Source organism: Gopherus flavomarginatus, chromosome 9 (genome assembly GCF_025201925.1).
Source record: "Gopherus flavomarginatus isolate rGopFla2 chromosome 9, rGopFla2.mat.asm, whole genome shotgun sequence".
Lineage (NCBI taxonomy): Eukaryota > Metazoa > Chordata > Testudines > Testudinidae > Gopherus > Gopherus flavomarginatus.
Window position 1 is genome coordinate 49767236 of NC_066625.1, and position 16542 is coordinate 49783777.

The 16542-nt window shown below is 49.5% G+C and overlaps 1 protein-coding gene across 8 annotated transcripts in view; it reads left to right on the plus strand.

Moving 5' to 3' along the window:
- CELF6 (CUGBP Elav-like family member 6) overlaps positions 1 to 16542 on the plus strand; it is a 230026-nt gene that overhangs the window by 14526 nt on the left and 198958 nt on the right. For 6 of the 8 annotated variants that reach the window (XM_050968352.1, XM_050968344.1, XM_050968343.1 and 3 more), the window contains exon 2: positions 12585 to 12667. The exons of the other annotated variants lie outside the window; for them this stretch is intronic. In XM_050968352.1, the coding sequence (XP_050824309.1) occupies positions 12585 to 12667 (83 nt within the window). The remainder of the gene's footprint in view (positions 1 to 12584; positions 12668 to 16542) is intronic. 8 annotated transcript variants of the gene reach the window in all.

Sequence of the window (16542 nt, forward strand, 5' to 3'; positions counted from 1 at the left end):
AGCGTTTGTTGGTTTTCTTAATGTTCATGATACAACTGGCGAGGGCTTATTGGAAGCGTTTCTTGAAAAGGCAAACAACTTAGGAATAGACATTGCTGACATGAGAGGCCAAGCTTATGATAACGGCGCAAATATGAGAGGAAAGAATAAAGGAGTTCAAGCCCGCATGCTAGAAATAAATGACCATGCCTTGTATGTACCATGTGGAGCTCACACTTGGAATCTTGTGATCTCAGACGCGGCAAAGTCATCGAAATATGCCGTTGACTTTTTCGGTCTGATTAACAGAATAGACGTTATCTTTTCTTCTTCACCTTCACGTTGGGATATACTTCAAGAACATATGCCAATATCTGTTAAAGGGTTATCGGACACTCATTGGGAGTCGAGAATTGATGCTGTGAAGCCATTGCATTATCACCTTGAAGAACTGTGCAATGCTTTGTCATCTTTGCGAGAATATGCGCTCGAAAAGAAAGATGGCAATACAGCAACAGAAGCCGGTGCGCTTTTAGACCATGTTACTGCGTGGCCTTTTGTTCTGACTGTGTACACGTGGTACGATATACTATTTCACGTCAATAAAACCAGCAAATTAATTCAGTCACCAGATGTGTCAGTTAACGTACTGCAGGCAGAAGTCGGTGCTACAATGAAGTTTTTGGAAGACTATCGAAATACAGGATATAACTCTGTGATCACAAATGCATGTGAAATAGCAGAGCATATGGGTATTGAGCAGGTGTTTCCAGAAACCAGGGTGCGACGTAAGAAGAGAATGTTTGATTACGAATGTGCTGATGATTCGACTCGTCTTTCTGCCGAAGAAAAATTCAAATCGCAGTTCTTTCTTGTTCTCACTGATCAGGCCATATCTTCTGTTTCGTCGCGATTTGACCAACTCGTGGAGTGGTATAAGTTGTTTGGATTTCTGTACAACACTAACAGCCTGAAGCAGTGTCACAGAGAAAATGAACTGGAGAATCACAGCAAAAATTTTGAAAGAAAAATGGAAGACATTGATGCCAACGAATTCATAATGGAATTGAATCATTTTATTTATGTCATCGAGAAAGAGAGAGGACTTGTCACGGCAAACAATTTTTTAACGTACATATACAAAAACAGCCTTCAGGAGATATATCCGAATCTTTGCATTTGCATCAGAATTCTTCTGACCACACCAGTTACTGTCGCTGGTGCTGAAAGGAGCTTCAGCAGAATGAAACTGATCAAGAATATCCTGCGCTCAACCATGACAGATGACAAGCTTTCTGCACTTGCAGTTATCTCAATCGAAAACAAGATTGCCAGATCTCTGGACTATGACGCATTGATTAACCAATTTGCGGAGAACAAGGCTCGAAAGAAGCGCTTTGCGTAAATACGGAATACATGTACACTGTAGGCCTATGTATACATAATATGAACCCTGTATATTGTATAAAATAAATACCACATTCCAGTTTCTGCATTGTAAGGGGCCTCGGACATATGTTCGGAGGGGGCCACGTTCTTTGTTGCTACGGCCCTGGTAATGGGCAACCGATGGTAACAGGGTTGGGCTTTGGACCTGTCCAGTTGCTATCCAGATTTCAGAGTGTTCCAGCCTGGGCCTTTAGCTCAAGCCGTGAGGGCTCCTGATCTAGATCCCTCAGTCCTTTGGCCAGAGGACCCAGGCAGGGGCATCACTGCAAGTGGGCATTATCAGTTCCTTTAGGGAGGAGCAGAGGGTACCAGATGCCCCGTGAAGCCTGTCTTCTAGAAGGCTTCCTGGCCACACAGAAGCATCGTGCTGGTGCAGATGCTAGGACATGTAAAAGTGAGGTCCTGAGCATTGCTGACCATCAGAGATCATCCCGAGGCCCTTTTCACAGGGTCAGGGGGCAGAGCCCTGGGGTCCTGGCCAAAGCCCACCTTCCCAAACTCCCCACGGCAATTTCAGGTGGAGATTGGATCACCCTTGGTAAACCTGATGGGGCAGTGTTGCTGTGCTCCATTAGTCTGCAGAAGAGAAGAATATGGGAGGATTTGATAGCTGCTTTCAACTACCTGAAGTGGGGTTCCAAAGAGGATGGGTCTAGACTGTTCTCAGTGGTATCAGATGACAGAACAAGGAGCAATGGTCTCAAGTTGCAGTGAGGGAGGTTTAGGTTGGATATTAGGAAAACCTTTTTCACTAGGAGGGTGTGAAGCACTGGAATGGGTTACTTAGGGAGGTGGTGGAATCTCCTTCCTTAGAGGTTTTTAAGGTCAGGCTTGATAAATTAGTTGGGGATTGGTCCTGCTTTGTGCAGGGGGTTGGATTAGATGACCTTCTGAGGTCCCTTCCAACCCTGATATTCTATGAAACAGCTGTCCTGACTCGCCCCAGAAGGGACTGGTTTCAGGAGAGGGTGAAGTGATCCCTGGATAGGGTGTGTGGGGACAAAAGTTGAAAAATGCTTGTAAATTAAGGGGACAGATTTATCCCTGGTGTAGTCATTGGCATTACATTGGGGGTGAGTTGGATCCACCCTCACTGTCCGAACCCCGGCTGGATGAAGAGCCGTCGGTCATGCTGTTTGAGATCAGTGCTTACTGCTACTTAGATAGCTGATTGCAGGAAGAGCAGTTCCTCATGGACTCTTAGTCCACTAACTCCTCAGTAACTGAAGTCTTTGAGCTACTAAATTACTGAAAGGTAGCCTCTGTCTGGGGGATGGGTGTTTGTACTGGGGGCAACTGGGGAGGAGGCACCTACTTCTGGTCTAATGATCTGGGCCAGATCCAGGCAGGGAGAGTGCCCTGCAGTCTGCCTTACCCTCCGTCATGTTGCCCAGCCTCACTATATAGCCTGTCCCTAGTCTGACGTGGGCATTATAGGCCCTTGCGTGGGGCCAACTCCCGGTGCCATGTGAGGTAGTCAGCTTTCATTAAAAACCAATAGGAAGATTCTGGGCCGCCTGGCTGGGAAGAAAAGCTTGAAAATACGATCTGGGTGGAACAATTTCACATGCGTTTGCAGAGAGCCTGAGATAATAGCTCTGACAGCCCCAGGCATCTCAAGGGAGTGTTAACCCTCAGCCATACTTCTCTGGGGACCCAGCCAGCCCCACCCCAGAAGCACAAGAGAGCCCAGCCCCAATTGTGGGGGTAAATAATGCGGGTGCCCCCTGCCTCCTTGGGGGACAGAGGGTATGCCTGCTGTATCACCCAAGGGGAGGGAGACTGGGTCTGCTCCTTGGGATATGGGAGACATACTGCTGCCCCTGCCTCTCTGGGGCAGGGGTGACCCCAAGTGGAGGTGGGGGTAATGGCATGAGGGTGGGGCTATGCTCAAAGGAGGGCCTTGTCTCTGGGCAGCCCGCTCCCCACAGCTTGGTCCGATCCCCATTCCCCACATTGTCTGCTTAGTGCTGCTGATTTGTTAATCTGGAGGGATTTGCTTTAATCCTGATGTGTTTGGCTCTGCTTGCTGATTTCAATTAACCAGACCTGGCTCATGCACTCCAATTGCCTTAGATCCAAGCCCATCTCACCTCCCCCTGACCCAGCACTGTCCTTGCACAGTGGCCAAATCCACATCACTTCATTTATGATTTAGACACAATCCCATGGACAGGTGAAGCATTGGGCTCCTCTGGGTGGACAGCCAAATCCCAGTATTGATTCCCTTGAGTTTATAGTCAGTCTCCATGGCCCATCCAGCCCCGGGCTTCCTCAGTGGCAATGCCAGTGACGGTGCCAATGTAGTGGTGGTTGTGGCACCGTGTTAATATGCAGTGAGACTGCTGCTCTGCTCACAGGTGGTAGGAACGACTGGACTGTCTCCCTAGTAATAACATGAACAGCACGCAGTGCTTTGCTGCAGCGATCCTCAGCACTTCACCAAGGAGGGCGGCATCAGTACCTACCGTTTGACAGGTGGGAAAACTGAGGCACAGAGAGATAGCTCAGTGGTTTGAGCATTGGCCTGCTAAACCCAAGGTTGTGAGTTCAATCCTTGAGGGGGCCACTTAGGGATCTGGGGCAAAAATTGGTCCTGCTAGTGTAGGCAGGGGGCTGGACTCGATGACCTTTCAAGGTCCCTTCCAGTTCTAGGAGCTTGGTATATCTCCAGTTATTATTATAGTAGGGAATTGATTTGCCCCACGTCACCCAGCGGGCCAGTGGCAGAGATGGGACTGGAACAAACATCTGCCTACCCCATTGGCTTCACTGGGGGTCATGTTTGTGTGGCCCTGACAAGTGAAAGTGATGATAAGAGACCTGGCATGAGGGACAGACATGCTGGAGCCTCTTTGGAGCCCCCTAATGAGGGCTCTTGCTGACCCCTCCCTGGCGAGGAGCGCAGGACTCACCCTTGTTAGACCTTCAACCTATGGGAGACTGCAGGTGGCCAGATCGCCACCTGCTCTCCGGAGCCCCATCCCCTCCCCCAGCATTCTGCTCTCTCTGGTTAGTCACGGCGGGCTCACCCTATCATAACCTTAGTCCCAGATTTGGACCTTAGCGTCCAAAATATGGGGGTTAGCATGAAAACCTCCAAGCTTAGTTACCAACTTGGACCTGGTACTTGCTGCCACCACCCAAAAAATTAGAGTGTTTTGGGGCACTCTGGTCCCCCTGAAAAACCTTCCCTGGGCACCCCAAGACCCAAATCCCTTGAATCTCACAACAAAGGGAAATAATCCTTTTTCCCTTTCCCCCTCCAGGTGCTCCTGGAGAGATACACAGACACAAGCTCTGTGAATCCAAACAGAGTGACTCCCCCTCTCCGTTCCCAGTCCTGGAAACAAAAAACACTTTCCTCTTCACCCAGAGGGAATGCAAAATCAGGCTAACAAATCCAACACACACAGATCTCCCCTGATTTCTTCCTCCCACCAATTCCCTGGTGAGTACAGACTCAATTTCCCTGAAGTAAAGAAAAATTCCAACAGGTCTTAAAAGAAAGCTTTATATAAAAAAGAAAGAAAAAATACATACAAATGGTCTCTCTGTATTAAGGTGACGAAATACAGGGTCAATTGCTTAAAAGAATATTGAATAAACAGCCTTATTCAAAAAGAATACAAATCAAAGCACTCCAGCACTTATATTCATGCAAATACCAAAGAAAAGAAACTATATAACTTACTATCTGATCTCTTTGTCCATACACTTAGAAACAGAAGATTAGAAAACAGAACTACTTCTCCAAAGCTCAGAGAAAGCAGGCAGACAGACAACAAAGACTCAGACACAAAATTCCCTCCACCCAAAGTTGAAAAAATCCGGTTTCCTGATTGGTCCTCTGGTCAGGTGCTTCAGGTGAAAGAGACATTAACCCTTAGCTATCTGTTTATGACACGCCCCCCAAATTGCAGACAGTGGGGAAGCTCACTGGCGGCGATTTCCTCCTAGAACTTTAAAATAAACAGATTAGTTCAACACATGCACCTTTACATATACCACTAAGTATATAACTAACAGACCTCTACATTTTAAGAACACTGTTCAACAACTGGATTCTGGGAAACTTTTACGGGAGAGTGCATCAGCTACTTTGTTAGAAGCTCCTGAGATGTGCTGAATTTCAAAATCAAAATTTTGGAGAGCTAAACTCCAACGAAGAAGTTTCTTGTTGTTTCCCTTGGCAGTCTGAAGCCACTTTAGTGCAGCATGGTCAGTTTGTAGTTGGAACCGCCGTCCCCAAACATATGGGCGTAGCTTTTCCAGGGCATACACAATGGCATAGCATTCCTTTTTACTGACTGACCAGTGACTTTCCCTCTCAGACAGTTTCTTGCTGAGAAACACGACAGGATGGAAGTTGTGATCTGTTGCTTCCTGCATGAGCACTGCTCCTATACCACGCTCAGATGCATCCGTGGTTACTAGGAATGGTTTGTCAAAATCCGGGGCCCTGAGCACAGGGTCAGACATGAGCATCGCCTTAAGCTGGGTAAAGGCCTTTTGACACTCATCAGTCCACTTAACTGCATTTGGCTGGGTCTTTTTGGTCAGGTCGGTCAGTGGGGCAGCGATTTGGCTGTAGTGTGGTACAAATCGCCTGTAGTATCCGGCCAAGCCTAAGAAGGATTGGACCTGCTTCTTGGACCGTGGGACAGGCCACTTTTGGCCTGTAGGGGGTTTATGGTTCCTCGACCCACCTGGTGCCCCAGGTAAGTCACTCTGTTTTGGCCTATTTGACACTTTTTGGCCTTAACAGTTAGTCCGGCCTGCCTGATGCGCTCAAAGACCTTTTCCAGGTGTAGTAGGTGTTCGGGCCAGGAGTCTGAAAAAATGGCCACATCATCGAGGTAGGCAACTGCAAATTTTCCCAGTCCAGCTAGTAGACCATCTACCAGCCTCTGGAAGGTGGCGGGTGCATTTCGAAGGCCGAAAGGAAGGACATTGAATTCATACACCCCCGCATGGGTGACGAATGCTGACCTCTCCTTGGCAGGTTTATCCAGCGGTACTTGCCAGTACCCCTTGGTTAAGTCTATTGTAGAGATGAACTGGGCACGTCCCAACTTTTCCAATAGCTCATCGGTGCGTGGCATTGGATAGTTGTCCGGACGAGTTACCGCATTTAGCTTACGGTAGTCCACGCAAAAGCGTATTTCCCCATCTGGTTTGGGTACCAGAACCACTGGAGATGCCCATGCACTGGTAGATGAGCGGATTATACCCATCTGTAGCATGTTCTGGATCTCCCGTTCTATAGCAGCTTGGGCATGAGGAGACACCCGGTAGGGTGGGGTTCTGATTGGGTGAGCATTACCTGTATCAATGGAGTGGTATGCCCGTTCAGTCCGTCCTGGGCTGGCTGAGAACAATGGGGCGAAGCTAGTGCACAGCTCCTTGATTTGTCGCCGCTGCAGACGTTCCAGGGTGGTTGAGAGGTTCACCTTTTGCACGCCACCGTCTTTTTTCCCGTCGTAGTAGACACCGTCAGGCCACTTAGCATCATCTCCCTGGACTGTAAACTGACAAACCTGTAAATCTTTGGAATAGAAAGGCTTGAGAGAATTAACATGGTACACTTTAGGCTTTAGTGAGGAATTGGGAAATGCTATGAGGTAGTTTACAGTTCCCAGGCGCTCTTGGACCGTGAATGGCCCTTCCCATGATGCTTCCATCTTATGGGCCTGTTGCGCCTTCAAGACCATAACCTGGTCTCCTACCTTGAAGGAACGTTCTCTGGCATGTCTGTCATACCAGGCCTTTTGCTCTTCCTGAGCATCCTTTAGGTTCTCTCTAGCAAGGGCTAAAGAGTGTTGGAGGGTGCTTTGTAAGTTGCTTACAGAGTCCAGAATGTTAGTTCCTGGAGAAGGCCTAAACCCCTCCCATTGCTGCTTCACCAACTGTAATGGCCCCTTAACCTCGTGACCATACACAAGTTCAAATGGTGAAAACCCTAAACTGGGATGTGGTACAGCCCTGTAGGCAAACAGCAACTGCTGCAACACTAGGTCCCAATTATTGGAGAATTCGTTGATGAATTTTCGTATCATGGCCCCCAAAGTTCCATTGAACCTTTTCACCAGGCCATTGGTTTGATGGTGGTACGGGGTGGCAACCAAGTGATTCACCCCATGAGTTTCCCACAGTTTTTCCATGGTCCCTGCCAGGAAATTAGACCCTGAATCTGTAAGGATGTCAGAGGGCCAACCTACCCTGGCAAAGATGTCTGTTAGGGCCAGGCACACAGTGTTAGCCCTGGTGTTGCCTAGAGCGACTGCTTCTGGCCATCGGGTAGCAAAGTCCACTAAAGTCAGTATGTACTGCTTTCCTCTGGGCGTCTTTTTTGGGAAAGGGCCCAGAATATCCACAGCTACTCGCTGAAATGGGACCTCAATTATGGGGAGTGGCTGGAGAGGGGCCTTGACCTGGTCTTGAGGCTTTCCCACTCTTTGGCATACCTCACAAGACCGGACATACTTGGCAACATCCTTGCCCATCCCCTCCCAGTGGAAGGACTTCCCCAACCGGTCCTTGGTTCTGTTCACCCCAGCATGGCCACTGGGATGATCATGGGCTAAGCTTAAGAGCTTCCCCCGGTACTTAGTTGGAACCACCAACTGTTTTTGCGGCTGCCATTCTTCCCGGTGTCCACCAGAAAGAATTTCCTTGTATAAAAGTCCTTGGTCTATAACAAACCGGGATCGATTAGAAGAGCTGAGAGGCGGTGGGGTGCTCCGTGCTGCCGCCCAAGCTTTCTGAAGGCTGTCATCTGCTTCCTGCTCAGTCTGGAACTGTTCCCTTGAGGCTGGGGTCACCAGTTCTTCCTCAGACTGTGGACTTGGGCTTGGTCCCTCTGGAAGCGATGTAGGTGATGGGGTTGTTTCCGTTGCTGGTGAACCGCTCTCCGCTGGTGCACCTGAGGGTATTTCAGGCTCTGGCTTTGAGTTTGAAGATGTGGTTGCACTTGCTGGTGCTGGTTGCTGTTCCAGTTCCGGGCCTGGGACTGGAGATGCTGTGGCTGTTTCAATGGTAGGCATGGAATCCGGGTCCACTACCTCTGTCTGGGTCTCTGGTAACACAGACGGGGCCTCTGTGGACGGCTCAGGAACAGGAATGGGTCTGGAAGCTTGCCTGGTTTGGCTACGTGTAACCATTCCCACTCTCTTGGCCCGCCTCACCTGGTTGGCCAAGTCTTCCCCCAGTAGCATGGCGATAGGATAATTGTCATAGACTGCAAAAGTCCACATTCCTGACCAGCCTTTGTACTGGACAGGCAGTTGAGCTGTAGGCAAGTCTACAGCTTGTGACATGAAGGGGTAAATTGTAACTTTGGCCTTTGGGTTGATGAATTTGGGGTCAACGAAGGATTGGTGGATAGCTGACACTTGTGCCCCCGTGTCTCTCCACGCAGTAACCTTCTTTCCGCCCACTCTCAAATTTTCCCTTCGCTCCAAGGGTATTTGAGAGGCATCTGGGCCTGGGGATCTTTGGTGTGATGGTGGTGTAATGAATTGCACTCGCATGGTGTTCTTGGGACAGTTGGCCTTGATATGTCCCAGTTCATTACACTTAAAGCATCTTCCATCTGATGGGTCACTGGGCCAAGGTGAGTTACTGGAGACTGGTGAGGTGGAAGAGTAGGGTGTCTGTGGCTTTACTTGGGTGGTATGTGGGCTCTTTGGCTGTCCTCGGTTGTAGGGTTTATGGTCTGTGTGCCCCCTGGGGTAATCGTTCCCCTTGACAGTAGCTTTCTTGCTTTCTGCCAGTTCCATCCATTTGGCTCCAATCTCCCCCGCCTCAGCGAGATCTTTGGGTTTTCCATCTTGTATGTACTGTGTGATGTCTTCAGGAACACCATCCAAGAACTGCTCCATTTGTATGAGGAGGTGCAGTTCTTCCAAGGTTTGAACGTTGTTTCCTGTTATCCAGGCCTCATAGTTTTTTGCAATGTAGTAGGCGTGTTTGGGAAATGACACCTCTGGTTTCCACTTTTGGGTTCTGAAGCGCCGACGGGCATGATCTGGGGTTATCCCCATTCTGTATCTGGCCTTGGTTTGAAAAAGTTTATAGTCATTCATTTGCTGCTTAGGCATTTCAGCTGCCACCTCTGCTAAAGGTCCACTGAGCTGTGACCTCAATTCTACCATGTACTGGTCTTCGGGGATGTTGTACCCAAGACAGGCTCTTTCAAAATTTTCCAAGAAGGCCTCGGTGTCATCCCCTGCCTTGTAGGTGGGAAATTTCCTGTGCTATGGAGCAATAATTGGCGCCAGGTTGTTAGGGTTGGCTGGCACATGCAGCCCAGCTTTTGCCAAGTCCAGTTCATGTTTTCTCTGTTTTTCCTTCTCTTCATTTTCTTTTTGTTGTTTTTCCATTTCTTTTTGTTGTTTTTCCATGTCTCGGCGGTGGTCCGCCTTTTTGGCTGCCTGTTCTCTTTGGTAGGCTGCCAGTTTGATGCTTTCTTCCTTTTCTTTCAGCTCCATCTCTTTTTGTTTTATTTCTAGTTCCTGTTTGTGTTTTTCCATCTCTCGCCTGTGTTCAGCTTCTTTGAATTGCCCTTCGGCCTCAATTTTTGGCTTAGAAGTCATGGTTCCTGTTTTCTTGTGTTGGGGTGCCCTCCGGTGTTTATCTTCTGAACTGCAGGTTCTCTGTTGCCTCCTGAAGTCTGCCTAGCAACAGTGCCTTTAGCTAATCTTCAATGTTAAGTAAACCTGAAAAACCACTTTATTTGCATTTATATAGTGCTGGTAATGACTCTCAATGGGAGTGCTATTGTGTGACAAAAGACTCTTAATAGCACCTTAATGGTTTCTTGCTTAAGATGCAAGCCACAAACTGCCAGAGAGAGCAGAAAAAAAAAAATTCTCTTTGGTTCCCTTTTAAAACCAACTGTTTCTCTCTGCTAAAAAGCCCTTAGCAGAGAAAAGAAAAATATAATATTCCTACTGGCTTCTGGATTCTGTCTATATCCCAACCGCTGCTACTCATATCATAACCTTAGTCCCAGATTTGGACCTTAGCGTCCAAAATATGGGGGTTAGCATGAAAACCTCCAAGCTTAGTTACCAACTTGGACCTGGTACTTGCTGCCACCACCCAAAAAATTAGAGTGTTTTGGGGCACTCTGGTCCCCCTGAAAAACCTTCCCTGGGGACCCCAAGACCCAAATCCCTTGAGTCTCACAACAAAGGGAAATAATCCTTTTTCCCTTTCCCCCTCCAGGTGCTCCTGGAGAGATACACAGACACAAGCTCTGTGAATCCAAACAGAGTGACTCCCCCTCTCCGTTCCCAGTCCTGGAAACAAAAAACACTTTCCTCTTCACCCAGAGGGAATGCAAAATCAGGCTAACAAATCCAACACACACAGATCTCCCCTGATTTCTTCCTCCCACCAATTCCCTGGTGAGTACAGACTCAATTTCCCTGAAGTAAAGAAAAATTCCAACAGGTCTTAAAAGAAAGCTTTATATAAAAAAGAAAGAAAAAATACATACAAATGGTCTCTCTGTATTAAGGTGACGAAATACAGGGTCAATTGCTTAAAAGAATATTGAATAAACAGCCTTATTCAAAAAGAATACAAATCAAAGCACTCCAGCACTTATATTCATGCAAATACCAAAGAAAAGAAACTATATAACTTACTATCTGATCTCTTTGTCCATACACTTAGAAACAGAAGATTAGAAAACAGAACTACTTCTCCAAAGCTCAGAGAAAGCAGGCAGACAGACAACAAAGACTCAGACACAAAATTCCCTCCACCCAAAGTTGAAAAAATCCGGTTTCCTGATTGGTCCTCTGGTCAGGTGCTTCAGGTGAAAGAGACATTAACCCTTAGCTATCTGTTTATGACACACCCCCCAGGGCTTGGAGAGCCCAGCTAGTGAAACCGGCTGCCCCTGCGAGTGGGAATGTCTGGGGAGTGCCAGGGGCGTGCTTATGGCCAGAGGGCATGGCTGATGGAGGAGGTGCACAGTTGGCGGAGGGATCCTGCAGAGCTAGAGGTGTTGTGTGGGGGCTGCATAGGGGCAGGGTGTGTTACCTGGGGGACAGAAGGTGTGGATGGTTGTGGGGAGGCTGTGTGGATCACATGCTGTGACTCGGGAGGTAGGAAGCAAGGGTGCATGAGCATAGAGGCCGGGTGTATGGGTGGCGGCTGTAGCCAGCCGACGCGGGTGTTTGCACATGGGAGGCTGGTGTGGATAGCATTACTTTCTGGGGACACGTTGCAAGTTGCTCAGTGTACACTGGGCTGGATTCGCAGCTGGTGCCTGTCGGTGTGGTGCTGTTACATTGACAGGCGAACACGGATTTACACCTGCTGGGCAGATTTCAGGGACAGAGTATAAGCATCTGCTGCAAGCAGTGGCTCCATAGCAGTTTGCCTACCGCTGTTGCTTCCCCCCTGGGCTCTGGATCTGAGCAAGAGGGTTAGTTTAAATGGGGGAGCAAGTGAATCGATTCCCCCCAACCAAGGAGGCCATCTGGGTGGAATCCCTTGTTCCAATTCTGATAGCTCATCACTGGGTATCCTGATTGACAAGAACCCCAACCGTGCACTGCCCCATGCCAAGACTCGCGGACCCTTGGCTTGCCCGGGTCCTCTGTGCCATGCCATGTTCTCTGCCAGTGGGGATACTAAGCTCCAAGCGTGCAGAGCCCATGGCCCTTCTTTGCTCTGTGCAGTGCCGAGCACTGAGTGCTCCACTAACACGCTGCAAACATGCTCCCCAGGCAGCATCAGTGGACGGTGCAGAAGGGGAGCTGGTCACAGAGCGGGACTTGGCGGGTGAACTGGGGTGATGAGGGCCGAGCTGGAAGAGGGCAGTGCTAACTCTTCAGGGCACAAAGGGGGCTCAGAAGACAGACTGGGGTGGATGTGCTCGGGAGAGGCCATTGTCCAGGGTTACTGCAGAGCAGTGGGAATCTGCAGTCTGTCTGGCTGCGGTTTCCCTGAGGACTGGCTATGGTTGGACGGATGGCACACCTGCCTGTGTACATTAGTCACCCCTCTCCATGCTGCCATGGGCCCTTTGCTGCAGCTAGGGAGAGGCACCATGTCAATTCCGTGCTGGGTTTGCCGTCTGGGCAGGAGCTCTGGCTCGGCGTTTGTGCAATAACTGCCATCTCTCCCCTCCTCAGGCTGTGCCTTCCTCACATACTGTGCCCGGGACTCTGCTCTGAAAGCCCAGAGCGCACTGCATGAGCAGAAGACGTTACCTGGGGTAAGTGACAGCAGCTCGTTCTTTGGGGAATCAGGAATGGCTGGTGGGGCAGAGTCCACAGCCTGACATGGGTGGGTGGCATCTGAACAAACCTTGGTTCACTACTTGGCATATGGGATCTGGATCGTTTGTCAGAATAGACAGAGTTCAAGCAAAATCCTCAGTGTTGTGCCCTGCGAAATCCCATTTACTCCAGCTGGGGAGCTGTCCCAGTGCATCTGCAGCTGTTTCAGGGCTACAAATTCTCCGCTGGCTGAGGCATCACTGGGGTTATTTTTTGGTTAATTTCCTTCATTCACCGAGGCCTGGCACAAACCCCCTGGGTTTTCTCTCTGGTTGGAGGCATCTCTCCTACTCTATCATACCGGTTACCGAGCAGCATCCAAGTGGCATTCAGGCCGCTAGCCCCAGGGCCGATGTCACAGGGAGGGCAGAATCCATATCCCCAGACATGTGGGGTTGCATCCAGCTTTGGTGTGTCTCCTCCGCCTCCCTGAGCTGAATCTGCTTGTGAGGAGAGAACACATCTGGGAGCAAGTCGGATCTGGGCCTTTGGCCATTTGCTATTGTAAATTGTACATTAGCTCCTTCCCTGGTAGCTTCAGGCTCCGGTGCACCTGAAAAGCGCTGGGGCTGTTATGTAATTTTCCTTCCTATGTGTGCTGGGGAGATTCACCCTGCCCGGGCCCAATCCAGGATGCAAGAAAACCTGGATTTCAGCTTGTAGGAGTCCAGTGTCTGCTTCTGCATGGAATCCTCTTTATTTACAGAGGAGGGGAGACTCAGCCCCTGGGCAGGGGGCCGGCATGAGGCCAAAGCTCTGCTCACATCCGGCTGATGTCTTGGCCCCCTGCCCAGCTTTGAATCTCTCCCAGAGGTGCAAAGATGCCTGGAAATCCAGGTGTGAATATGAACTACCAAAGCAAAATAACACTGCTGATGTGAAATGGATTGAAGGAGTAGGGCATGTTCCTTGGGGCAGCTCTCGCTTCCCTGTGGTCACATTCTCCACTCAGCCTGACCCTGGGGGCCTTCACTCACTTGTGGGGAGAGATGGGGATAAGATACGGAGATCAGGTGATTTGGCTGGGACCCAGTGGGAGAGGTTTGGTGGGAACAGGAGGTCCAGTTCCACTCGGCTTAGCCTATTCCCAAGGCCCTTGGGATGTGATGCTGGGAAGACCAAGCTGGCGTAGTCCTCTGCTGCGGTGGAGAGCAGAGAAGCTGTGTGCGTACCACCGCACTCCCAGTTGGGTTGTCGGCGGTGGGCATCAGACCTGAGACCTCACGAGAAAGCAGCCAGCTCTGTTAACTAAGACCGTAGCCTCTTTATCAACCTGTACCTGTGACTGGGCCACTGTGCAGGGAGGACAGAGATGTTCTCCTGAGCTCTCCAGCCCAAGGCAGTGCTGGTGCATTCGGCACAGGTGACATCTGAACATAGGGGTGCTCTCCCTTTGAACCTTCTCCCTTGATACATGCAAAGTGTCCAGCCCAGGCAGAGATGGGAACTGTCGCAAGGATCTCGCTCCACCTTGTCAGGCTTTGGCTGGAGTTAAGAGGATTCATTCTGAGTGCAGCTAAGAGCGGTACAGGGATTCATGAGATGACACAGGGGGCAGGAATAACAGCAGTTCGCTCGCCTTTGCTACTTTCCCTCTGAGGACTTGCAGAGCTCTACAGACATGAATGAGTTAAGCTTTGCCCCCCTTCCCCTGCCCCACAATGAGTTAGGCCATGTCCCCATTGTATAGATGGGGAAACTGAGGCACACAGCGGGCTTGTGAGTTGCTCCCATAGGAAGTCAAATGGAAGAGCTGGGAATAGCAGCTGGGTCTCCTTACCCCTCTGCCCCACCAGTCTTGTGCCTTGTTGACGTGTGTTAAACATGATTACAGAGTGTAGAGAAGACAAGCCTATAATGAACAGCTCAAGGTCCATATGTTCTCTCTAGTGTGCCAGTGCAACACTGCCATCTACTGGCTTCAATCAGCAGTGCTCAACTGTGTGTCATAGCCTCAGTACTGCTAAGAGATTCATCTGTAGTTCACGTGGTGGTGGTAACGAAGGGATGCTTTTGGAACAGAGGGTTGAGTTCAAGCCAGGTGTGGTGTCGCAGTTCATAGAATCATAAAATCATAGACTTTAAGGTTAGAAGGGACCATTATGATCATCTAAGTTGACCTCCTGCACAGTGCAGGCCACAGAATCTCACCCACCCACTCCTGTATCAAACCTGTGTCTGAGCCATCGAAGTCCTCAAATCGTGATTTAAAGACTTTAAGGTGCAGAGAACCTTCCAGCAAGTGACCCATGCTCCACGCTGCAAAGGAAGGTGAAAAAAAACCAGGGGGAAAAACCCCTGGAGGAATTCCTTCCCGACCCCAAATATGGCGATCAGCTAAACCCTGAGCATGTGGCTCTCATGGTGAGTGTAGCTTCTGTATATTGTTGTCCTCTGCCCAGCAGTAACTAATGTTGGGGTCTTGCAGGTCGGCTTTTCATCAGAGGAGAAATGATGGGGTGGAGTCTAGCTGTATTCCTAGTACAGCTTGTTTGTTTACACTTCATGCAGCCGTCCTGGAAGAGAGGTGGTCCCATGCAGCATGCAGGCAGTCCCCTCTCTGTAATCGTGGCCCAAACTCCAATGCCCGGTGCTCAGGGGACAGCTCTGCCGCAAGAATTAACTCTGGTTAAAGAGCTCAAGGCATGGCACAAACTCCTATGCCATTTGCCACAGCTCCCCAAAACAGAACCTACATCACAAAACCAACAGCGATGCAGCATTTCTTCCAAGACTGCTTGCATGCTTAGAAAAACCATCAGTTCACCACCCAGTGACCCCTACCATGGAGACATGTAATACATGGCTGTGTCACCAGGGGTAGCTTCTTTCTCCATGATGGTGTTAAGTGTTTGTGCTCATCACATACTCCTCACCCTGTCGCCTGCATCCAAGATCACTAAGGGTATTGTTCGTCCATGCTATCCTTTCCATCTCTGCTCAGTAGACTGCCTGGAGTGCAATGCTATAAACATTCATTTGCTCTCTAGTCTTGTGCAAGTCTCACAATCGATCTTTGCCTCAGTTTCCTCATCTGTAAAACGGGGAGGGGCTCCCTGATGAGAGAGTGATAAGGTTTCATTAGTGACTGTTTGCAAAGTGCTGGGAGATTCTTGAATGCTGGTAAGTGCATGGTTAAAATGACTGCCCCAAAGGTATTTTCCATTGTGAGCTCTTTGCGGGGCTAGAGGGTGGGGGGCAAGTCTGCCTCTCTAGTTATAAATTGCTGAGTATAACAGGGGCTCTGGGCACTCTGGGAATATCGATATTAAATAATAAGGATAGGAGCAGTTCGCTTGTGGCTAGAGCTGGGGGGGGGGAGAAATGTCCATGAATGGGACTTTTGGTAGTGACTTAGCTGGAGGGCCAAGTTACTGCAGAAAGTCACCTCTGTGGCGGGAGGAGGGCAAAGATAACTGTGGGGATACTGAGGCAGAGCCCTGTAATGCTGGATCTTGCTGCAAGGGGCGCTCTAAGTCGGTGAGGCTGTACCCCAGAGTTATCATAATTAGTGACAACAATAATTTTGGAAAGGAGATTATACCTCATGTGTCAAGGCTTAACCAAACTATTAGAGTTCATAGTGAGACCTTGGGGGGGGTGGGAGGTGAGATTATCCCACATCTGCCTGCCGTGTGTTTTTTTGCACCTTCCTTTGAGGTGCTGGTGCTGGTTATTGTCAGAGACAGGATATGGGCTAGTTGGGCCTTGAGTCCAGTCCAGTCGGGCAGGTCCTGTGTTCACAGGAGCACCCAGTTGTTAACAAATGGAGGAGAACTCTGTCCGGGCTTGTCACCCAGAAGGTTTGTAG